The sequence below is a fragment of the Pelmatolapia mariae genome, linkage group LG10_11 (assembly GCF_036321145.2).
Source record: "Pelmatolapia mariae isolate MD_Pm_ZW linkage group LG10_11, Pm_UMD_F_2, whole genome shotgun sequence".
Classification (NCBI taxonomy): Eukaryota; Metazoa; Chordata; class Actinopteri; order Cichliformes; family Cichlidae; genus Pelmatolapia; species Pelmatolapia mariae.
In genome coordinates this window covers 45,918,709-45,944,000 of record NC_086236.1, presented here as the reverse complement: position 1 = coordinate 45,944,000, position 25,292 = coordinate 45,918,709, and the positions used below count along the sequence as shown (strand labels likewise).

Below are 25,292 nucleotides of genomic sequence, written 5' to 3'. Positions count from 1 at the left end.
GATGGACAGCATTTGTGAACAGCAGTTTTCAGATCTTGCCACAGATTCTTGATTGGATTTAGATCTGGATTTTGACTGGGCCATTCTAACACATGGATATGTTTTGTTTTAAACCATTCCATTGTTGCCCTGGCTTTATGTTTAGGCTCGTTGTCCTGCTGGAAGGTGAACCTCCACCCCAGTCTCAAGTCTTTTGCAGACTCCAAGAGGTTTTCTTCCAAGATTGCCCTGTATTTGGCTCCATCCATCTTCCTATCAACTCTGACCAGCTTCCCTGTCCCTGCTGAAGAGAAGCACCCCCAGAGCATGATGCTGCCACTATATTTGACAGTGGGGATGGTGTGTTCAGAGTGATGTGCAGTGTTAGTTTTCCACCACACATAGCGTTTTCAATTTTGGCCAAAAAGTTCCATTTTGGTCTCATCTGACCAGAGCACCTTCTTCCACATGTTTGCTGTGTCCCCCACATGGCTTGTGGCAAACTGCAAACGGGACTTCTTATGGTTTTCTGTTAACAATGGCTTTCTTCTTGCCACTCTTCCATAAAGGCCAACTTTGTGCAGTGCACGACTAGTAGTTGTCCTATGGACAGATTCCCCCACCTGAGCTGTAGATCTCTGCAGCTCGTCCAGAGTCACCATGGGCCTCTTGGCTGCATTTCTGATCAGCGCTCTCCTTGTTCGGCCTGTGAGTTTAGGTGGATGGCCTTGTCTTGGTAGGTTTACAGTTGTGCCATACTCCTTCCATTTCTGAATGATCGCTTGAACAGTGCTCCGTGGGATGTTCAAGGCTTGGGAAATCTTTTTGTAGCCTAAGCCTGCTTTAAATTTCTCAATAACTTTATCCCTGACCTGTCCGGTGTCTAAATCCAATCGAGAATCTGTGGCAAGATCTGAAAACTGCTGTTCACTGGTACGTTCAGAAGCTCCTGACTGAGCTGGAGCTGTTTTGCAAAGAAGAATGGGCAAGGATTTCAGTCTCTAGATGTGCAAAGCTGGTAGAGACATACCCTAAAAGACTGGCAGCTGTAATTGCAGCAAAAGGTGGTTCTACAAAGTATTGACTCAGGGGGCTGAATAATTACGCACACCCCACTTTTCAGTTATTTATTTGTAGAAAATTTTTGGAATCATGTATGATTTTCGTTCCTCTTCTCACGTGTACACCACTTTGTATTGGTCTTTCACGTGGAATTCCAATAAAATTGATTCATGTTTGTGGCTGTAATGTGGCAAAATGTGGAAAAGTTCAAGGGGGACGAATACTTTTGCAAGCCACTGTATAGACAGACTAAAAAACAAACATAGATATTAGGAAGTTTGTGAACAGATGTTATTTAAGATAAGATAAGATAAGATAAGATAAGACTTTATTGATCCCACGACGGGGAAATTTTTGCATTACCTCAGCTCAGGTACAGATATCAGAAGGAAAATACAAAAAATACAAATAAAATACAAACAAATAAAAAAGAAGTAAGATAATACACTACATACAACGGTAGCATACACAGTATGTGATTATGGATATGGTTGTGGAAATATGCAAGACATAAACTATATAGCTTAAAATAACTATTCTACCACTACTATTCCTATGTATAGACATGTACATGCACACACACATGTACACACTAAATATACATATATATATATATATATATATATATATATATATATATATATATATATATATATATATATATATATATATACCTGCACACGTCATGTTCAGATGTATTACACTTCAGTGCTTTATGTATGGGTTTCATGTATGTAAGTCAATATTCGTTAATCATTTTTGCAGTATCAAATATATATGTCACCACTTTTTGTCTGTTTTCTTTTTTTCACAGAATGAAATCTTATTCTTTGCCACCCATCTACAGGTTCTCAAAACAGAGTGAAAATGTCAGTACTCCACGTACCATTTCCAATATTTTGTGAGCTGTTATTTATTTATATTTTATAATCCAAAACTTTTCCAGGATTCTTTAACATGCAAAGCACAGAGAAAAAATTTTCTCTGAAAAATTCTGCTGGTTTAATTATTTAGGGATGGCTAGCAAATATTGATGTAACAACATGGTGGTCTAGACTCCCCGGTCCTAAATTTTAAGCCTGAATTAAATTTAGGATCAAGTGGACTTGCAGAATTGTATTTCATCATGAATCTTAAAATATTTAGTCATTTTTCTAAAAAAAACGTTACGATTCATTTCAAAATCCCACCTTTGAATAAACTGATGCAGCAAACCCAAGACGTAAATCTTTTTTTACTCTCCATCGTCATGATTTTGAGAAGTTTCTTACTAACTAAATCTGACTGCTACTTTCTGCAGGGTAAGTCCATGGTCCAGAGCAGTGACAGTGGAGATGGAGAGTCTCCTAAGGCCTCGCCTCCAAGCCACAACAAGGAACACCTGTCCTCCATTGTAAGAGAGATTTCTCAGGCCAGACTGCTCTCCTTAAAGAAGATTAAGAGCAGACAGAGCTTGACTCCTGGTGCATCTGACAATGGTAATGCAAAAACACGAAAAAGATCACCGTGAATAGAAGTGAAATTTTAATATCTACACCTGTTTGTTTTCATGGTGGCTATTAAGCTCAGCAGGGCCGTATTCATCCCGAAGTCAAAGAAAGGAAAGCATTGCTACTGTATATAGTATAGGTTTATATTTAAGGGTTACTTTGACTACACTGGATAAAAAATATAGTTTAATGTCATATCTCCTCTTGCTCATATTATTCTGGGCTAGCATTTGTAATTATATCCTTAAGTAGTTTGTTTGTAATATATATTTAAACATAGAGTTATAATCAGTAGTATTTTTTTGTTTCGTCAAAAAAGTCACATTTTAATAAAAATGAGCTAGTGAATGAAAATCATACAAAAGGAATCTAATCAAAGTTTGTGTTTGACATATTATTACCCAAGAACTAAAATAGTTTAGTTCATGGGTAACAATATACCCAAGAACCAATAGTTAGCAACACTCATGCTCCTGTGATTCTGTCATCATCATCATCATCATCACCACTTTCTGTATTCATTTTTCATCTATAGAGTATGGTAGATGTGTGCAAGTGGAAGGTATCAGAATAATCTACTTCTTTAAGTATTTGCCATCCCATGTTTCACAAGTGGTGCTTATGTACTGCTGAGAGTTTAACATACACAAAAATATGATGTAATGCTTTGTCACTGGAATCTTATGTAACCTGCTGCATTCGTAAATGTCCACACAGTGGCACTGTTGCTCTGCAAAATATTTGGCATGAAATATTAAAAGTAGGTCTAACATGATGACATTAACCTTTATTACAACAAACACATTACGTCATCTTCTTGTGATACGTATATAATAATGTCCTACAGAAAGTTTGGCACCTGCCATCCTTTTTTTGGAAATTAGGAGGTTTTACTGCTCTGGGACTCTTAATCTCATTATTATTATTATTCATCCATCTATCCATTCATCCATTGTCTTTATGATTATCAGTTTTTACAGTCAAAGGGAAGCAAATCTTCTGCAGACTGCTGCTGACCTTGTTATAACTGGTTCTGTGGTATGAACCACATTACGTCATGTTGTGGCTCTTAATAGATTTTGCCTGTTTGCTCTCTGGCAGGGGATTTGACAGCAAAACCCCCAAAAGAGCATGGAGACTTTGTGACTGTGGTTCAGAGGAGGTGGCTTTTTGCATCAAACGAGAGAACTGAGGAACGTGTGTGTGTGTGTGTGTGTGTGTGTGTGTGTGTTCTCTGTGTCGGTATGTGCGTGACTGCATTTGCAGCCTGTAATGTCACCCTCAAAATTGCCTGTATCAGATTGTGTGGCACGTCATATTACAGGCACAGAAAAGCATACTGCATTATTGGTCCCCTTGGATGACATTGAGCAAAAATTACGTTAACAGACAGACATCTCAGAAAACAAAATCTGACATAAGAGATCTTTAAATGGCTTTGAGGACATTTCACTTTCTCATGCAGTCCTCACCGTTTGACCTGTACAATGCTTTCTTAGTCCTTTCATGTTAGTGAGACACAATATTTTCCTTATTTGTTTGGTTTCATAGAAAGACAGAGTGTATGCGATGGCAGCCTGCTTTGTCTCTGTCCATGGTCCTGAATTCACTCTAAGCAGTATATTTAATTCCCAAAGACATCTTTATTCTTTTTATTTATTGCTTTTTTTTGTTTTGTTTTGTTTTTTGGGTTCTCAAATGAAACATGAACAAATACTGGCTTACACAACAACAACAAAAACAATAAAAATGTCCCTTTAGCCTATCATCTTAGGCAGGTTAAATTCAGTGTTGTTTTAATATTTGGCTTTGCAACAGGAACACAGTGTTCATATCACCTTTTATGGTGATTGTAAGCAGCACAGAGGTGTTTGGTGTTATTTTCCCTTTGGGAAATCCTGCCCTGGCCGGGCATGAGGTAAATACACCCCGCTCTGGTGCCAAAAGGAACACAGCCAAAAGGTTGCCAGACTGGCAGAGGCTGTGGAAAGTACAAAGCATGAAACCCACACTTCAGATCTCTGATGTGTTGGAACATTGGAACCAAGACAAAAGATATTATATGATTATAAAAGCATCAATTCATTATAAATGTATTTGTCAAAGATGGCTTTGGAGTGAGGGATGAGACTGAAAGGACAAGCAAACCGATGACAGCGGGGAAAAAAAGACAAATGAGACCGAGTGACCCTGTAACTGGAGATTCTCCCTCTGCAGTGCACTCACTGTGTTTACAACATGGAGTTTAGTTTTTGAGTGCGTGTGTCTATGTGTGTGTGTGTTCACCAATCCCCATTACTCACCGTTTATTGTAAAGCCTTTACCTTTGCTGTTTCATTAGAGGGAACACAATGGTGAGTGAGAGCAGAGAGAAGGGAGAGGAGGTGTTACAACTCGTTCAGCAAACTTGGAATGAATGAAATGAATTTGACCTTAATGTAACAAAGACATCCAGCTTAACCCTTGCATCCTGTTCAGGTCAAATGTAGCCTTTTTTGACATTTGACAGCAGAAAACGTACCCTAAATGTCATGCTTTTGACCTGAATTTTAAGACTTTTTATAAAGTGACCCAAAATACACGAGATGTATTTAAAAATTGTATAGTATACTATAAATTGTTGTACCCTGAGGCTGTTCAGGGTCAAATTTGACCCATACAATTGTGATTGATTTTGGATATATATCAATATTCACCAAAGTATTCCCAGCCAGCCAAGAGACATAAGGTCAAATTTGCTAATGTCTTATGCCAGTGCGATCTGGGTTTTGGCATTAAAAAAGTACTCTTGGCATTTACAAAGAGAGTGCAGTGATAAGATTGTTTGGAAGAGGTGGGAGCTCAAAGATTTTTGCACCAGAACCTGTTGTGTCGTATTTCTGGGATTTCCTTTCTCAAGTCATAAAATATAAGGAGGAGGATATTTAAATCAAGCATCATGCAGTTATGTAGTATTCACTGAAATGCAGCTGAGCTGCCATTTCAGTGAATGTGGGAAGCATATGTGAAAATGCCACATACGTAAGGTTTTAGTGGTTAGGCATAATAACTCCCAACAGTTCCAGAATGTTCTCGTGATTTCCGCTTTTGATAAAATATGTTTAAATTCATTATATTTGTTATGTTTTCATGTGTTGAGTAAAACAGGGCATGCTATTGTGTGATGGTAGATACCATCCAGTAGCCTAAACAATACATTCTTCCTGCTCTCTGAAACATTAATTAAGGATTATTAACAATTTGTTAATTTCAGAGATGCTATTTTAGACATTCTAAATTGACCTGTAGTTCAAAACACACTTAATATGAAGGGAATTAACCCAGACTATACTGTGAAGGCATGAAACATAACCAGTATCTGTGGGTTAAAAGACTTAACCAAAAAGACACATGGCTTGTTGGTTTGGTCTTTATTATTCTTTTAAACTTACTGGTCCAATTTAGCCAGTGTTAGCCTTTTCTTTCAAAAACAGCTTGAATGGAAGCAATTAGCAGTTGTTGCTAGCCTCAAAATAGAAATGGGATGTTTATCAGTGTTCTCTTTCTTAAATGGCCTCTGTGGCCAATTCAGTTAATGGCTCTCCTGGGAAAAGAAGGGGAACACAGCAGAACCAAAAGGGGAGACAAAGAAAAGCGTAACCGAAAAAGGAGAAAAGGATGTGTTTAGACAGGTGATTGGGGATAAAGAAGGACAGAAGAGGGAATAAAAAGCTGAGATGATGAAGTGAGTAGAACATTATGGAGGTGGAGAAGGGAGGAAAAGGGAAAACAGGTGGAATCAAACAGTGAATTTGATGAATAACCAAGGGATGATGAAGCATGAGTACTGGATGGAATAAAAAAAAAAAAAAAGCTCAGAGAGATATTAACGGGTAGAGGGATGGGTGGGGTTTGGATAATTGCCTTTCATTTGGATAATCTCTCCATTTAGAGTCATCAAAGCAGATTTTTAGTTGCCTGGGCCCCTCGCTGGAGCCAAATTGCTGCTCTGAAAATCAACAAAAGAGCCTTGTACTTCAAGAAGAAATTACTGATAAAAAGGTATGCACTAGAGGAGAGAGAGGAAAGGTAAAGGCAGAGCAGGGTTCTACTGATTATCTGAACTTTTACGTGCTGTGTACATGCCTACTTATTACATTAGCACTGTTGGTGGGGGGTGGATGGGGCACTAATTAAAGGGTCAGGTGGTACTGAAAAGTTATGTTTATTTTGTTCCCCCAAGAACTTTTTGTGTGATTAAATAGTTCTTTGTGGAATACTTTTAATCCAGGATGCTTTTTCTTGTAGGAAGAAATAATAGCACACAATGCAATAAATAGTGGATGTAATGCAAGCTACAGTACAAATAATGATTAGAAGTGGAAGCCAAACATTGTTTTCCACTTTGTAGTTAGTTACAGCTTAGCTAAAAATGGGCTTTCTATTTCTACTTCTATTTACTTACAGAGCAGCCAGTATTTCAACATGGTTCATCATGCCTTTTATTTAAAAATATAAATCTAGAGATGTTGAATTTCACACACATGATTTCTCCACTTGCATTAATACTTCAAGGGCATACACTTTACACAGAACCTTCATGTCTGAATAGCATGGCTCCCTCCTTTTCTTGTACTTTATCTTTTTGAAGGTAGCAGAAGCCAGTTGAATTTCTGTTGTATTTATGTATGTTTTATGAAGGATGTACAGCATACATTTTCTCAAAAGGGCTTTGATTTGAAGTCAGTTTTAAATAAGAAAGGGAACAAAACCATTCTTTGTATTATTTGAAAGTTGAATGTGAGAGAAATAAAAATTGCTGGACATGAGTGAGTGAGCTTGTGTGCATGTGTGTTTGTGTGATTATGCTTGTCTCTGCATGCCTTTGCGTATGAACAAGTCAACCAACCAGATCAAACCTCAGCCTCTGGTGTCATAAAATGTGATTCTGCTGGGGGGAATTAGCCCTGTTAGCATATGTATCTATAATGCTTGTCAGAGTGAAATAGGGTTCAACCCAGTGTTAGGAGGCAGGAGACATGTACACAAAGAGAGTGTGCATCTCAAATCGCGTGCCTGTGTCAAAAAAGAGGCTAAGCAGTGAGGGATGAATGATGGCACCACTTTTTTTTTTCATTTGCTAAGTTCTTACAACGTGTGGTTTGTGTGTGTGTGTGTGTGTGTGTGCGCGCGCGCGCGCGCACATGCCTGTTTTTATGTGCATTTGTGCACACGCTCATATGTCAAATTTCCGACAACACAGCCATGCTTGTCTGTTCTTCGTGGATTCTTCTATTCCTTTCATCTCCTCCTTTTAACTACAGCAGAAAAGGGTTCTTCATGACCCATTGATGCAGGATTACTGGATTAAAGAGCAGGGAAGCTGTACTAATCTGCCACATTCATCTGTTAACAAGTGTTTTGGCTGTGGCATACAACAGCACCGGCTGTGATGGTGATGTGTTAAGGTGATGTGTGACACTCTTATTGACACAAATATTCCTCATGTCTATCAGGTTCAATCTCTACTTTTCAGGCTTGCCTTTTTTTAGCATTTCTCAGAGCTTGGTGTGAGTGATTGTGATATGATCACAAGTCTTCGTGGGGTTAATATTAGTCTGAGAGACTGAAACAGCTTTGACATAGACTGTAAATGGCAAAGGTAAATAACTGACATTTGTGGTTATCTAAAGTTTATATTGTTTGTTAAAGAGAGGTTTAGGAATGCAAGCAAATGGCATCAACGATGCATTTTAAAATGTGTTTTTCTGTCTTTTCTTCTAGTTTTAATCCATACAATGTAGTTTAGAGGATAAAGAGAACATGAACAACTATCAGAAAAGATATTAATCAATTAGTAATTAAATAAATTTACAGAAGACTATCCGTGCTTGAATTATTAGAGAAAGGAATTGCGTTCAGTGTTTTCTTAGATTTGATGATTACAACTCAACAGCACAAGTACTTGGACTTGGAATAAAATGGTCATGCTCTCATGTTTTTTTTCAGTTGTGTAGAAACGAAAAGAAATCAAATTTTAATATGAGTTCATATTGCACTTAGACATTCATTCAGATTAAAACCTTTGTTTAATGAAAACGGTCAATGGCAAGATTTCAGGCAACTTTGAGAACAGTGCAGGGGAAAAAGCTCCATGAATTATTTAAACATTTAACAGAAGCTGTGACCTTTATAAATATTACTTTGGCTGTCTGGTTGCAACATTGTTAAGCAAAGGTTTTCTTTGATTTAATGTCAAAGCTATCTAAGCACATGCGCATTAAAGGAGATATGAGGAATTTTCTACACAAAAGTGCATGGCATTTTTTTTCCAGATGTATCTTGGAAACAAATCTCAAAGATAAAGGCTATACATAAGAAATACTTAATGCCACAGTGTAGACAGCTTGTGTCTATTCTTAATGCAAGACATTTCAATATACCATATCTTTTAAAAGGACATGGCAAGGTTTTGCACTTCCATTATATAACAATAATATTTAGCAATGGCAACAAATGCCAAGCTAGTGATCCATTGTACTGAGTCAAGCTCCGAAACTGGGGGATCTTACCATTCTAATAATACCAACAAAGGGAGATTCCAGCTGTCTTTATGAGTAAAGTCTTTAGGTTTGATTTGGAGTAAGTGACATATGAGTCACCAAATCTTCATTTACAAATCATTAGCATTATAAGTATCAAGTCATGTTAGTGTGGTGTCACAGAATGAAAGAGTTAGACCAGTCAACCATTTTTATTCTCAGCTGTTCAGCTTTTCTGTGTTTCAGATTTATGTAAAGCCAGCAGCAGCTGGGTCTCCCATGTAGCCATACAGTCATTGCATGTTTTAACAGGACCCTGGTCAGTGACCGGAGCGCACTTGCAGAGTGGCAGCATTCCAAATCACTGTGCATGTTGTTTTACACCCAACTATAACTCAGGTACATGCTGAGTGGATTAAATCATCTGGGTGTAAATATGCAATTTACTGTACTGTCCAGTGAAATACAAGGAGTGATGTGTGAAGTGATTTAGGTCCATTAAGTAGTATTTCTAGACTTGAGAATTTATTAGCTGCAGTACAGTTAATGCTAAAGTAGACCAGGCTTGTGGAGGCCAAGCAAATAAATAAATAAAAGCACACACTGTGTGATGTAGTGTGGTGCATCCACAGTGTAGTAGTTTACACACTCGCTTAACAAAAGCGCTCCAGCTTGATCCTGAGAGGAGACACGAGTCCCTCGAGGGTTGTGTCAGGAAGGGCATCTCGCTAAATCAAACATGCAGAGTGACCCCCTTGTGAATAAGAGATCAGCAGAAACTGGCTTTACTGTGTAAAGCAGTGATTTGTTTTGCTCTGAGTTACAACCTACTGCAAGTGTCACCCTGTCAGAGGTTATTATGCCTGGTGATCATCAGCACTGAAAATGTTGCAATAACAAATGTCTATCCTACCTAGTATCCACAGATACTAGACAGAGCACAGTAGTTTTTTTTTTCTGTAAGGAAGATTTGGTTAAAAAAAACAAGGTAAAGAAGAGTTTTACCTGGGTTAATGGGTTTTCTAAAAAGTCCCAACACAAATTAGAGAATAATTTGCAGAACAACAAAAAGAACAGTGTAGAGATTACACGACTCACTCACAGATCCCTTTGCAATAGTGGTTAAAAATGTCCTGTGGAGAAGTTTATTGGACTTTAAAGTGCTTCCCGAAGGAGTGGAAAATCTTTGAAACATTCTTGTAGAATGCATCTCTTTGCTCATGTTTGATTATTAAATTCTGTATTAACCTCTTCACTACACCTTCTAAGACATCACATGATTTCATAAATCCTTTGCATCTGGTAGGCAAAATAATAAAATACCTGCTTTGCTACTGTGCTAAGACTTGAATTTGGTGAAATGTCCTTTGGCAACTTTTTAACAATGCATTTCAGGATTTAGATCAGCAAAAAACACCTGCATCGCTAAAAGCAGACTGTATTTGTGTGTTTACGTGTGCAATCTATCTAGCCTATCACTTCATCTTGAGTTGTGTTTTATTGCATTTCTCTGGAGCGACAATCATCTGTAACTTTACCTTCCAAGATAATGCCAGCAAGAGTCGTTTATATGAGTAATTATATCTGCTTGCAGTTGCATACAATTTTACTTCTTACTAATGGATGCAGCACATCATCTGAAATGTGGGTGTGCTCTGTCTGCTTATGCCTTGTGGAGGAGGGAGTGTGTGTGTTTGCCTGATTATGAAAGGAAAAGTCAGACACATTTTACACTCAGTTGCACACACATACATAAAGCAGTCCAACCATTTGCAAAGCCAGACTCTCCGGATATACTGGAATGAGAAAGAAGGGGGAGATTCTAAATATCATATTTAATTTGATTTAGCATTTTCATGAGCCTGTTCCTCATCCTTAAATCATGTTAAGATGTTTAGAGTCATAGCAGCTCCTCCTCTGCTTACTGCTTACACTCAATCGCTTGGCCCTCACTCCTAATGAATGCGGGGTGATTTCCATAAAATATTCTTAAAGAGGTCTGTTATTATTACCATAACGTTTCATCTCCCACCATGGCTAAACTTCAATCAGTTTTGCATTTGAAATGCATTAAATGTCTCCATAAACTCTTCTAATCTCTACCAGAGTCATTTTTCTTCCTTAACCGGTATGTGTAGAAAGGAAAACTAATATTAAAGATATTAATTGCACTGTTCTTTTTTTCATTCCTGATTAGAAATTTCAGTCTCATCCAATGTTTCAAAACAAGTGTGTAATTATGTTGTTTATCAGAGCGTATACTTGTCTTCCTCTTATGTTTAGGGTTAATTACTCCAAGGTCTTTGATGCACATGCTCACATGAAAATAGAAAAGCCCCGTATCCATTTTCACACTCCAACAGAACTGCCTTGCTGAGCTGAGCTTGTTTGGAGTTGTAGTACGATGTCTTCATTTAAATTCCTGGATCCCAGTCTCACTTTACAGTTGTTTGTATTGTGAATGATGAAACGTTGTTTCCTCAGGGGAAACTGGAGGATTTCTTCTACAGGCCTCTAGTCTGTTGGATGATTATCATGGGTCATCATATTTGTTGTGTGGTATCATACAAAAGCAATGGTTAAAGGAGAAAACCATCTACCTTGCATACCTGTGGTGATGATTAGGATGATTACTGCAGTGGTGATAATAAAGATGAAGACAATGTTAGACATTAAGTGTAAAATTTAGATCACTAAATGAGCTTATAAAATGTTTACTGGCTCTCTCCTGCACACTTCCCATCGTCTAGGGAAAGTTGTTTACTTGCAACAAATTATCTTGGGTGCTTTTCCTTTAGACCAGCAGGTGTCACTCTTGTGCTGCATTTATTCAAATTTGGCAACATCTGCTGAATAAAAGCTGAATAATTTCAACAAGTCTCTGACTGAAGGATGAATAAAAGCACCCATATTTATGGGACAGATTTTCTGGGTTTGTAAAATGAATTAATTTGCAGTGAGTGCGAAGATTTTGGTTTCAGGGTCTTGAAAAGATGAGCAGTGGGCACATAAAGGAACACTTTGGCTCTTTTATGCCCAAAGAATGACAAGATTTGAGGGCAGGCTTTTACAGGTGTGACACTATATTCATCTGCTTTGACAAAAAAAAAACCCTACTTAAACTTTGATGAGTTTTTTTACATGTAATCATTAACATTGTCAATTATTATTATTTTACTGTATTTTACATATTTTTTTCTGAATGAGTCCAGTTAAGTCTACTGCATCTATACCAGGATAGTAGGACACCCTTTATTTACCTTTCCTTTATCTTGTACTGGCCACAACAAGCCTTTTCAGTATTCAATATTGCACATTAGGGTGGAACACAAGTGGAAAACATGCTTTAACTTGTTTTTTTCTGTACTTTAAGGAATCAAATACCTCTCTGTAAAATGAGCTTCTGATTTTGCATGCAGAGCTAAAATTGTCTGTTTTTCTAGATGAACTGGAACAGAAGTTTGATGAAGGAAATGCTGATTGCCAAACACTACAAGACAATGGAGCTGAAGCGGTATAAACATACACTACTCACTCTCTCTTTTTATTTTACATATATATTTACAGTCATTTTTATACATAATCCCTCATTTTCAGACTCACAAGTTATTAAACAAAGCATTTTTAAATAGGATTGTTCTTAATACTAATAATGAAAGTCAGTGGTGGTAGTCTGTAGTCTACCTGACTGACGGCCTGAAGTCTAGAACCCATGGACATCACCAAATGCTGTTCTTTCTCCTTCTTGAGATGGCAGGTTTTTACTCCATCCACATTCAGTAATTGCTTGTTTGTGGGTCTCTCTGCTTTTTCTTCAGTTAACTGAAAAACATGCTTTATTTGGTTGGGGTCAGGTGACTCACTTGGTCATTGAAAAATATCAGATTTTTTTGTCTTGACATACTCTTGGGTTTTGCAGTTTGCACTGTGAAGCACCGTCTGATCAGTTTTGCAGCATTTGGCTGAATCGGAGCAGAGAGTACAACCCTGTACACTTCACAGTTTATCCTGCTACTTTGTCATTCACATCATAAATAAACACTAGTGACCTGGTTTCAGTGGTAGCCATACATTCCCATGTGTCCATCATGTTTGACAGATGATGTGGTATGCTTCGGAACATGGGCTATTCCTTTCCTTCTCCATGCTCCCCATCTTTCCATGATTCTTGATTTCATCTGACCAAAGAACAGATGAAAACGTTGTTCCAGAACTGTGTAGGCTGTTTTAGATATTTGCTAAAAGTCTAATATGTTCTTCCCATTCTTCAGTGGAACCACTGATTTGCACCTTCTCTTTCCATTTATGAAAGCATCTCTTCATTTTAGACTAAGCTCCTTGATAGTTTTCTTGACTGGTCTAGAAGTCGTGAAGGCCTTTTTCGTAACCAACAAACGATGGTGTTCCAGTCCTTTTGGTTTTGCTGAGCTGGCCAGTGCATAGGTCTCATAGGTTTTTGTCTATGTTTTTTTCATGTCTTTGGGACATCACATTGAGAATTCGAGGGAAAAGATACCAAATACTTGGATTCATCTCCAGATCTTTTTCTGCTTAATTTTTGATAAGATGATGAGGGGACGGACTGGTTTCACCTGGGCATGAAACCACTTGTCAGTTAACTGTTCAATTACTTTCAGGCTTTTAAAAACTATGTATAAAAATGGCTGTAATTCCTAAACAGTTACAGTAAGGCAATAATTGATTGCTGTTTATCGTTTCGTGATTCTTGATGTTTGATTTAAAATCTACTGTGCTGGTGTACAAAGGCAGATAGCACCAACGAACCATAGCATCAACAGAACAGTGTAAATCACAGAAAGAATTCAACATACTGAGTCTGTTAAAATATTTAGAGATATTAATTGCTTCTGTGGTTATACTGCATTACAGAAACTTGATGCTACTGATACAAATGAAACAGAGGAGAATGTTGAAAAGCCAGAAGAAAAAGAGGAGGCAGAAATGGCTGAAAATGGCAGAGAAGAAGGTGATTTACCTAGCAATGAAAACAAGATGAATAGTCAGGAGACAAACAGTGAAAAAGAGGGGGGAGGTGGAGGAAAAACAGAAATCGATGGACAAAAAGATGGAAAAGGAGAAGACATAGCAGAAAATGAGAAGAAAGTGGAGGAGGTAAAAGAAGAGGAAAAGAAGGAGGATCCAGAAAAGAATAAGGAGGTGTTTAATGGTGAAGAGCATGGATCTAGCAGTGATAAGGCTCTGGACAGTAAGGAGATTGAGGATGGAAACAATATGTCTTCTCAAGGTGAAAGGGGGAAAATTGTGGAAGACGAGAAGGAAGATAAAGACCACACTGAGGTGGAAAAAAGCACTACGGATCACACTAATGATGTAGACACAGTGGAAGAACAGAAAAAGATGGGAAACGGCAACGATCCAGAGACGACTCAGTCAGATAACGAGACTAAAGAGAACGATAGCAGTAGAAGTAGCAGAGGCAACAGTAATCAAGAAGAGAATGAGAACGAAACAAAAGAGGGCGCTACCAAAGAGTCAGGTGAAGAAGAAGAGAGCAAGGTGAATGCTTAGGTCAGTGGAGAAGATAATGAGGTAGAAGGTGAAGCAGAGCTCAACACAGATGAGAAAAAATGGACCAGTAAAGATGCCGAGTGCACACACGGGGAAGATGGTGATCAAGAGAGGCAAGACGAAAGTGAAAAATTTAAAGAATAGGAAAAAAACACCAAGTTCTTTATACTGAAAATATGAAGTTACAAAATCTATTTATATAATGAAAGTGACAGATGAAATTTATAGAAAACAAAGCAAGATCAGAGCGCACTCTGAGAATTTTTTTTCTTCCTATATAAAAGCAGTTTTGCAATGCTGAGCATGTAACCTAAATATTTAAATGGTTGTCTGTTAAATGGCACAAGTACAGAAACACCATATACATCAAAACTTTATAACTTTCATGTTTGAAACAGAATACACATATAAAATCCATAGTAATATATTCTTATTTTTGCATTAAAATGTTCTTAACTAATAGGTTGCTTTATTGTTTCTTTACACACTGTCTGTGAGCACTGTAGTGAGTGATGCAGAGAAATGATAATATATTTATCCTTTGAAATTTTTCGAAAGAATGATTATGCCTCTCATAGAAACTCATACAAATGTATTTAACGAGACATATATTATTGTTTGTTTTTGAATGGTAAGTTAATTTATAAAAAATTCGGATCTTCTTCCTAAATGAGTGCTTCCATCTGTAGGGCTAAAGTTGTCACTGAATAATTCGGTTAGCATCAAAGTGATGTGCATCATATAAATTTAACATAACCAGAACACTCGTGCAAGATTTTTGTCCATTATATTTTTAGTCCCCTCTAACGCCATGATCAACACATCACATTAGTCAATATCTTTTATAACAATGATGTTTCATCCCTGTAATGCAGTTCCAGAGACTTACAGAATTATTCCCAGTCTACAAGTGCAAGTGGAGGCCCAGAACCTTACTGTTACGCCTAATGTTGATTTCTGTCACTGAACCATATTTTCAATGTCTAATTTTTAAAGGCAGTTTCATGTCATATTATTTTGTAATGTTGCTGCTATGCCAATGTCCATCTGCTTCCACAAAAATTAAACTGAGGGAAAAAAAGACAGTTTTTTTGTCTTCTGTAACTGATACTTCAGTGATGAAATGTATCAGTCAATGGAATAGTAAAAATAAAATCATTTTAAAAAGTGATGATGATGTATGATATTGGAAATTAATTTTACAGCAGGCGTAAAGCTTTTTTAAAACGTTCACTGAGATTGAACTACACTCTCCATTCCACAAGAGTTGAGATGTACGTGTAAAATGTAAATAAAAGAGATTTAAATGTTTTTAATATCCCATAAGCCCATTTTTCATTCACTTTAGAACATAGAATGATATCAAATATTTAAATTGAGAAAACTATTTTGCAAAAGAAGAAGAAGAAAAAGGTCAGGATTCTAACTGCTCAATAGTTTTCAGTCCTACTTTTCTCACTTTTTCTTTTCATGATAGGCCAAATGTTTAGCACCTGGACTTTTCTATTAGAAGGCCTTGTTGTAGTAGATGCAGTATGCAGTTTAGTATTGTCTTATACAATCTGAAAAAGATTCCATCTGCATAGAAGCATGGGCACTAATGCACCTCCACACCATCGGTGATGCAGGCTTTGTAACTAAGTATCGGTAACAACCTGGATGGTCCCTCTCCTCTGTACTCTGGAGGATGTGATGTCCATGTTTTTCAAAAAGAATCTCAAATTTCAATTCGTTTCATGGTGGAACAGCTTTCCACTTTGACTCAATGTATTTGGATCATGTTCACAGATGTAGATTTTTCTTTAACCTCCATTTGTGGATCAGCAACATGTTCTGGAAGTTTTCCCGAGCCCATGCAGTGATTCCCATGGCAGAATCCATCCTGTTTTTAATGCAGTGCTGCCTGAGGTCTCGAATATCACATTCCTGTCCCTTCCGCACAGAGATTTCACCAGATTCTGTGTAGTAGATGTGATATTTAAAGTCTTTGCAATTTTACATTCAGGGACATTATTCTGAATTTTCTTTTACAAATTGGACAATTTTTCACTGCCTCTGTAAAATGCTCAGTCATTTTACTGACCTGTTGCCAATTAACCTACTTAGTTGCAAAATGTTCGTCCTGCTGTTTCTTTTTCAGTAGCATTTATATTTCCAGCCCCATCACAACTTTTTGAGATGTGTTGCTGCCAAAGTCAAAATACAATTTTTCCTGAAATAGTAAAACAACTATGTTTTCTTTTCTCTTTGGTGAATAAAATATCGGTTTATGAGATTTTCAAATCATCGGATTCTGTTTTTATTTACAGCGTCCCAACTTTTTGTGGGACACTCTTGGTTGAATTTTCCTAACAGAACATTCTTAAAATCCTTAAAACTCTAGGCATGGGTCATTATGTTGTTGTTATGAAGACTTAGATAGACTAATATGGACTTAGAGACCTACTATAACTAATGTCTCATTATGCATTAGATCTAGATCTTCAGTCTGTCTTAGTGAAACTGCACTTTGGTCTTTAGCTGCTTTCATCCTGACAGGAAGAAAAGTGATATTTTTGGAGAGGCACTCTTCTCACTCTCATTCAGTGATTTTAATTTGTCATTTTTTTCCTGAAACAAAGTTCCATAAATCCACTATAAACAACCAGCTGTGGGCAGGAAATATGAACTCTGATCTAATTCAGTATGTATGATGGCCCCACTGCCCGCTCATCCCTGCAGCTGTTCAAATTGGGATTCATGCAGTCGATGTGTTTGTGAGTTACCATCCCAAGAGAGATAAGGAACCTGGCTGAGAGGGAGGAGGAAGAACGAGAGAGCAAAGAGCAGGAGACTCAGAAAGCAAAGGAGGTGGGGGCAGGAGTGTGTGAGTCATAAGGCCTGCCTGGTTGAGGTGATGATCCTCAAGATGCTATTTCTGGCATCACCATTAATTCTGTGTTATCTCCTCCACCAGCTACTCTGTGTTTTCTGAGTGTGTATGCATGTGGGCGTGTTCAGTAAGGCCCTAAATAACACACCCTCCAGACTGCTTACAAGGGGGGCTTCTACAATGTAAAAATGAACATTATTAACATATTGTTTGAATGAATTTAAATCTATAATTATTTAAATATTGGTTTGAATCAATAATCATAAATTAGAATTATTCTTGATTAAGAAAAAAAGGGAAGGCACCAGATTTTAAAGAACACAAAGTCCTACTTAGCTAGTATTGTACAGTATATTTAAATAACCCTGCAGGGAATTTAGGAAGTAAAAGTGTCAGTTGTTTGGCACAGTCATAGATGGCAACTGTGAGATATTAAATGAAAACAGCAGGGAAGATTAAAGATTAAAATAAGATCAAAAACATTTGACCCTTGTGACAACAGTGAAGTATTTTTTAATTCTGTAGGGAGACATAAACTAAGCCACTTTCTGCTCCCACTTTATACCAGTTTATACCTCTCACTTCTGTTGGGAGGTATAAAGTTTTATCAACAGTTAAGCCACCAGTCTGTCAGCTTACTGCACAGTGTGCTGCAATACAGTTTTCACACATTTTCGATCCACCGATATGTCAGTTTTATTGTGCTGTTCGAAAAATAGACATACTGCATGTAGACACTGATTTATATGTGTTCTTTATCCAATCTGTTCGCAAATAAGGGTGGCATCGTTTTTTATTTAGTGGGATGATCCACTGTTACATCAGGAAAGACTTCAAGTTAGATATATAGCAGAAAAAAATATCCATTATGGATTAGAGTTTGTAATGCAGCAGGAAACAGCATAACATTACAAACCAGCACTGCCTGTTAAAGTCCTGGCCGCACTAGAAGGTTTGTCCATAATGGCTTGTTAAACAGCTTGGCTTTTCTTCATGTACTGAAGGCCCGCAGCTCAGTGGCTGTGTATCTTGAAAATGAAATGCCTTGCTTATTACTAGGTTGGTTTTTTTTGTAGTTACAGCTATGCTTCTGTGTTGCATCTGAGAGTAAATGTGTTAACACCAGGACTTTTTAAATAATAGTAGAAAGAAGATTGGAGGTAAGTAGAATAATATTGAAAAGGTCAACTTACATTGACAATAGTAGTCAGCATAGCAAATCAACATCTTATACAGTAAATATACAAGCTGTGCTGCAAGGATTTGATGATGAGATATGGTTTAAAAAAAACTGAAGCTTGTATCTTGGACAGTAGAATTGTTCTAACCAAGTACAGATTTTTTTTACAGTACAGGTTTGTTTATAATGATGAAACAAAAGATACATGTTAAGAAAAACAATGCAAAAACAAGCTTTTAAAGTGGTAGGATTACAGTAATTGTAATAAATATATGTACAACACATGTGGACACAGTGTATTAAAAAGCAGCAAAACATGGCCGTTACCAGCTTATTGTGCTTCTAAGTTACAGTTACAGTGTGAATACTTGTATAACATAAAGGAATTAATAAAACAGGAACCGTCTTAATAATCACTCCTTCAGTTTCACATCCAGTACATAAGCAAATTCTCTATAGTGTAAAAAATGTGGTCCTGGAATTTATCAGCTCACTGGTGTTAAACATTGCTGACTGTGATATAAATTATTGAGTTTCAAATTTTGTGTGTGATAGTAGGAAGGCATTTATTGAATCTCTTTAATTCATCCATTAGTGCTGTCAAATACGATGTTGCTGCGATCCCATTGGAGAGCTGAACGTGCTCTCATCTTCCCTCCGTTATGTAACCTGTGTGTCACATTGTCTCTCTCGATGCACCCATCTTCATTTTCATGAGTAGCACTGACTCATGTCTGGTAGCTATTAGCATTTTGATTCAAAACAGCGTCTGCTCTGATGGATCTGTGTGTGTCTATGAGCCTTTTGTCACAGGGTGAAAAGGAAACGATGGAAAGGAAAAGGTGGGTAAGCCAGTGTTTAGGTATTAAAAACTTAAAAATAAAGATAGAAGACATGATGAATGTCTTATTTTCTGTATGTTGAAAGTAATCTGACATATCATTGCTGTTCTGCATGCTCTGTCTGGTTCAATGTAACTTTCATCAGCCTGTCTGCTCTTGTGTATTGATTCTGTCTGAAGATTTACTGAAGGAAACAAGGTCACTGGCCTAATAAGACAGAAGATAGACACAGAATCTCCCCATACTGTCTCTTCTAATCTGCATTTATGTCTAATCTGTTAGGACACTGTGAACCTTTAGAAAGGTTAAGACCTTTGAGTTACTACTTTATCGGAAAGAAAAAAAGAAAGGTATTATAAAACGATGTCGTGCTTTGTCAGCCTGGATGAGCGTTTGAGGTAAATATAGTACATTTACACTTTTAACAGCTAATAATTCCAAACATGCACTCATCCTGATGGTCACTAGTCAGAGGTAATGAGTGTTAACTGGTACATTTGATCATTTCTGGGAATGGGGGCCAAAAATTTCAAATATGCCACGTGCTGCCCATCGCCCTCTAGCAGTAACAACATTGCCTTTTACAAAAGTAAGAATTCTCTCAACAGTAAACAAACAGAAAACAAGCTCTGTGGAAACTACTGCACAGTGTCACGATTCTGCAGATGTCTTTTCCAGTGAAATTTAAAAAAAAAAGTTTTCTTAATATTAAAGTGAGTGTTTTTTTTATTGTTTCATAACATCTGATAAATAAATCCCCTATATTTTGTTCATCCTTTCTAAGTTTTTAAAATCTCATTTTAATGTCAAACAAAATAAGATGAGGAACCAATACTATCTGTTATGTAAGCTGACCTTTTAAAAAGATAAACTGCACACATGGATCAACATACACACACCGGTCCTCTTACAACTTTCACTTTATGCCTTGATCTTAGCCTTGATCAGGGCTCTGACTTTGTGGTCACTGGCTGGATGTTCTGAACTTTGGTAAGTGTGACTGGCACCTTTCCTTCTCCGGGAGTTGGTGCTCTCATTATTGGAGTACCTGTGGCATAAGCAGTTACTGTGATTTAGATATTCATATACAAACGCAGAGCCATTTCAGCAACCTTTACATTTATTCTGCTTACATTAATTTGAACGTGTTATACTGGGAAAGAAGAGAATGAAAACTTACCAACTGTTGCTTGCAGATCTACCAACCTCTCCTTAAACTTCTGTTGCAGAAACAATTCTTCTTTGGAGTAGCTTTTGGCAAAGGCAGACAGCAGGAGACCCACAGCCATGGAGGTGCCTCCCACACAGAACAGCACTGCACCAGTCAGCTTACAAACATCCAGTGCACGGTTGAAACTGACGGCATGGCTGTTACAAGAACAGTTTAAAGCAATCATTTATTTGCCACCAAGTCTTTTTGTTCAATATTTATACAACTATTTAGAGTTATTTCTAAATTTAAACATATGCATGTCCTACTAGAACACTGTTCTTGGACATTATTGTCAAGACTAAGAAGTAACACTTCAAATAAAGTTCATGATCTGTTCATTTTAAGTCTATGTAACCTTTACTATTTCAGAATAGCAAAGGTTACCTAAATTCTTTCCCACTCGTACATTGTACTGTTTCTATACCTGTCAACAAAGAGCAGATCATCTTCACCAAATGCTTCAATCTTGGCTGGAGTGGCATAACCTACCAAAACAACAATGAGGCCCGCAAACAAGATCAAGGTACCGAACGTGAGACAGACCTGTGAAAAGAAGAAGTCAAAAAACAACAAAAGTCAAAAACATATATTGTTATAGTTGTAAATAATTTGGTTTATTTTCAGTTCCATTATATTGGTGTTGTTTTGAACAAGCTAAGGGTTAATCTGACCTTCCAGAGTAAAGAGCTCCACCTGCTAGGCAATCTCTGAATCTGAAAATCTTCATCACGTTCCCAGATAGAAGCTGTGCAGTCCTCATAAAACTGGATAAGGAATCAAAGAAAAGTACAGGCTTTCTTAAAATTCACATCTTGAACCTAAACTTACAAGAAATGAAGGTTTGGTGATTTTGTGCTTAAGTGTTTATCCGTTTGTGAGTTTCATAGGAGACGTCTTACTTTGTGTGGGTGCTGAGTCTGGTTACACTATTACCTGGTGTAGGTAGGAGCGAACTCCATACTGCTGGTAGTTCCCACCGGTTTGAACTTGCTCACTATATTCTGACCCACAGATCTCTGAGCAAGAAGTCATCCTTCACGTCTGTCTACCTGAGAACACACATAAAAAACACACATCTCCAGTAACCTTTAAGCCTGATTTAATTCAAGAGATCTGGGAGGAAACTAAACTCTTGCACCTCTTCTTAATTATATAATGTACATATCTCCCAATATTGGAAACCTCATTTCAATGGGGGAAAATCTAGCTCAAAAACTTCTCAATTCAGCAAGGCAAGAAAAAAAATGACAGTCAAAAGGAAAGTGTGGGTTTAAATATAATGGGATGTATCTTTATATTCAAAGATTTAGATTTACCATGAAAGCAGCCTGATATCAGTGGCATTACTAAAGGCTAGTACAGCCTTCTGCTCACCACAGCCAAAGCCGCATGGGTGAGGCTATTTCTGTTTTTATACATCATACTTGCAGTAGGAGTTAAAAAAGGCAGTTTGTTTATTTTATTTTTTGTTGTTGTTTGCACACACAGTTTCTGGACAAACTGTTTAAACGCATAGTTGCATACACATGTGCAGTACATTTATGCTTTTGTACACATAAGCATGTAGTCACTGTTGTTATGTAACAATGTACTGAAGTAATGGGTGCCATAGGGCATTGAGTTTAATGATGCATTCTGCTTGTCTGCTGTTATGAAATAAAGCATGACATATTACTCTTTGGATCCAATAATGTTTCAGCTAAATGCAGATGGTGCTGACATACATAGAAAAATCTTTTTTGTAATGTTTAAAGAAAAACTATTAACAAACATAAACAAACATAACTGCATATTGGACTTTGCCTCAACAGTGAAATATGTGAAATATGTAACTATTAGGTGTTAGTTAAAAACTAATAATATCTGTGACCATATGTGAATAGATTTTATGAACATTAATCCCCCACTGACTGAGAGCTAACTGCATTGCACAGTTCTGCTCTGTACAAACCAATTATGCTTCATGTTTTTGTTAGCTAATACTAAATCAACTATTTCTGCTGGACTGAATTACAATAAGAAAAGGGTATAATTGTGGGAATGAAATATTGAGTCCATATATGTTAAAATGTGATCATGCTCTTTCCAGTAAGACACTGGTATACAATGCATTGTGGTTGGAATAATGAAAAAAAAACTAACTAAGTGTCTAACCTCATAAGAAAACCACTGGCCTGATATAGTAAAACTCATCAGTTAGACGTCAGGCATAATTGTACATGAAATAGCAAGGGTTACATACCTCTTGTAGCTGGAACCACATTATACCAAACTAGCGAGTAAATTATTTACAATATTATTATTAAAAGAAAAACATTATATAGTAATCATCTATATAAATTCATAGTTAATTACACATTACTAAATAACTTCACTTTTAACTAATTAGTAATCTTATAAAATATGCTATTTTTCAATCAGTTTCTATGATATCAAATTTAAAAAATCATTAATAATATAGTATTGTGCATTACATCATAGTCAATGTCAGACGATAACACCTCACACACATCAGCACACATTGCATTTTATAAAACATATTGGTTGTTTGTTTGTTAGTTTGTTTTTAATCATTCCCAGATGCTATCATTCTTAGGTAATAATGGTTTCATTGTAGATCAGTGATCCAAACCTCTTGTGAAGGACCTCTTGCTCACATTTGCATACACTGGACATTTATAATATGCAGGGTTAATGGTGTAAACCACAACATTAAGCTGCCCAAACCTAACCACCTAGTGAAGAAAACGTTAACAGTAATTGAAACAGATTGTGATCTTCAAACTCCTGTTACACTTCACATATATTATAAACCTGATGTTCACCTTTGTAATAGTCATTCAAATAATGTTAATAGAGGCAGTAAACAATATTATCAGTCATAATCTGAAGCTTTACAGTTAATATCTAAACAACATTTTTAAATGAAAGTTCTACAGCCAAATTATATGTGGATGAGTTGTAGAGTAAATCATATTAAATCAATTTACTAATGCAAAGTGTACAGTGATAGTGCAACATGAAAGAGTCTTACAGGAGGAAATTTGAGTGGACATGTCAAGTATTTTTTAACCTCCAACCCACAGTGCTATTAATATTGTTATACAACTCTAGTTTAAACTGTCGGTATGCTTATTTTTACTTAGCTTTTATAGTTACCATTACATAATCAGTGGACCTGATGATGTTTATACTTTGGTCTGTTTTATTTATGTACTCCATAGTCACAAAATAGTTCAAATACCAACAAAGGGTTAGTTCACTTTGTCTTCATTGTTGTAATTATAAGTAAGTAGTTAAAGGACACATTCTCTCTCTGTGCAAACAACAGCTCTCATGTTGCTATTCTACCCAGCCAGTGCCTCTTATCTGAAATGCTGCATACAGATGAGGCACACTCTTCCCTAGTACGTTTACCTTTGTCACACACAGCTTAATTGTACACAGTAAAGAAGAATATTCATATTGCATTCATATATCATGTACCTGAAAAATGAACAATGAAACAGAAAATTAAAACTGTTAGTTTTAATTTTCTGTTTTCTTAGTTGTTGAGTCAACAACAAGGTGTAATTCAAATTTAATTCAGTCTGTTAACTTTAATGGGAACTTGTTATAATAGCTTTTAAGAAAACAAACATTTTTAATTAGAATGGCTTGAATAACTTTAAACAACATCCAATCTTTAACTAATCTTCAATCAGGTGTTGTGTGTTTCCTTTCTACAACAGATAAAACAAGACATAAAAATACAAGTAAATCAAACACAAACATTTTAACCCATCTCGGTTAAAAATCAGAGCTGTTAGGACAAATCAAACCAGAATGTCTTGATATAACGGTCCAAACATATCAGCACCACTGACCGTGGTGCTGAAAATCATTCAGCCTTAACCCAGCAGGAAAACACACAGACGTAATATGTGACGCCAGTCTGAAAATAGACTTCATCCATTCGCCCTCCCAACCCCCTATGAGATTGAGACCCACTGCACCGTTGAAGCTTAACCTTGCAAATGTGGACTTCACGTAAAAAAACAACACAAAAAACGTCCAAATCAAGTTGGCTGATGTTGTAACCACTTGAGAAAAAGTAGCTAATCCTTTAGCATGAAATGACATACGCCGAAGAAACATATTGGAGAAGCGTTGTTCCATGTCATTAAGACAGCAACGCCCGAAACGAGTTTAAAGTAAGACAGAAATACTCGACATCGAAAAAATGAGATACAAATGAATGCACGGTGATTAAAACAAACATTTCTTTGACATTCTCAACACGGAAGCTTCTTCCAGATGTGCAGCGGTGCAAGGAGGACACGACTGAAGGAGTCTTCTTAGAAAATGTGAATTCTCTGTGTGCTACTAACAAAAACAACAACCCGCACCGATGCTACAGCACTATCCCCATATTTCTAAATAATAATAATAATGGTGATGATAAATCGCCATTTACCTGTCATTACCAGCTCGGAGAGTGATCATTCGCTGCTCTTCCCTTAGCCGGGTCCCATCACTCTACAGTCACCCCTCTCTCTCTGTCGATGATTCACATTTTCACGCTGTCTACTGCGCAGGCGTTC

General features: G+C 36.9%; 2 protein-coding genes across 2 annotated transcripts in view; one reads left to right on the top strand and one right to left on the bottom strand.

The window, feature by feature from the left end:
• Positions 1-19,125, top strand: part of LOC134635666 (doublecortin domain-containing protein 2-like) — a 25,125-nt gene extending 6,000 nt beyond the window's left edge. The window contains exons 6-9 of the mRNA XM_063485093.1: positions 1,856-1,910; positions 2,342-2,519; positions 12,496-12,566; positions 13,943-19,125. Coding sequence (XP_063341163.1) covers positions 1,856-1,910; positions 2,342-2,519; positions 12,496-12,566; positions 13,943-14,602 — 964 coding nt within the window. The 3' untranslated portion in view covers positions 14,603-19,125. The remainder of the gene's footprint in view (positions 1-1,855; positions 1,911-2,341; positions 2,520-12,495; positions 12,567-13,942) is intronic.
• nrsn1 (neurensin 1) lies at positions 18,213-25,292 on the bottom strand. The gene is made up of 6 exons (XM_063485094.1): positions 25,166-25,292; positions 21,643-21,758; positions 21,381-21,473; positions 21,134-21,252; positions 20,677-20,864; positions 18,213-20,544 (listed from the first exon to the last, which is right to left on the bottom strand). The coding sequence occupies exons 2-6, from the start codon at positions 21,739-21,741 to the stop codon at positions 20,441-20,443; spliced, it is 603 nt and encodes a 200-aa protein (XP_063341164.1). The 5' UTR covers positions 21,742-21,758; positions 25,166-25,292; the 3' UTR covers positions 18,213-20,440.

Bases quoted from the DNA above. Each gene is read 5' to 3' on its own strand.
- nrsn1 (XM_063485094.1), bottom strand. From the start codon at position 21,741: ATGACTTCTTGCTCAGAGATCTGTGGGTCAGAATATAGTGAGCAAGTT. The intron at 21,474-21,642 runs GTAATAGTGTAA...TTCCTTATCCAG, and splicing joins TTCGCTCCTACCTACACCAG to TTTTATGAGGACTGCACAGC. The intron at 21,253-21,380 runs GTCAGATTAACC...TTCTTTTCACAG, and splicing joins GGAGCTCTTTACTCTGGAAG to GTCTGTCTCACGTTCGGTAC.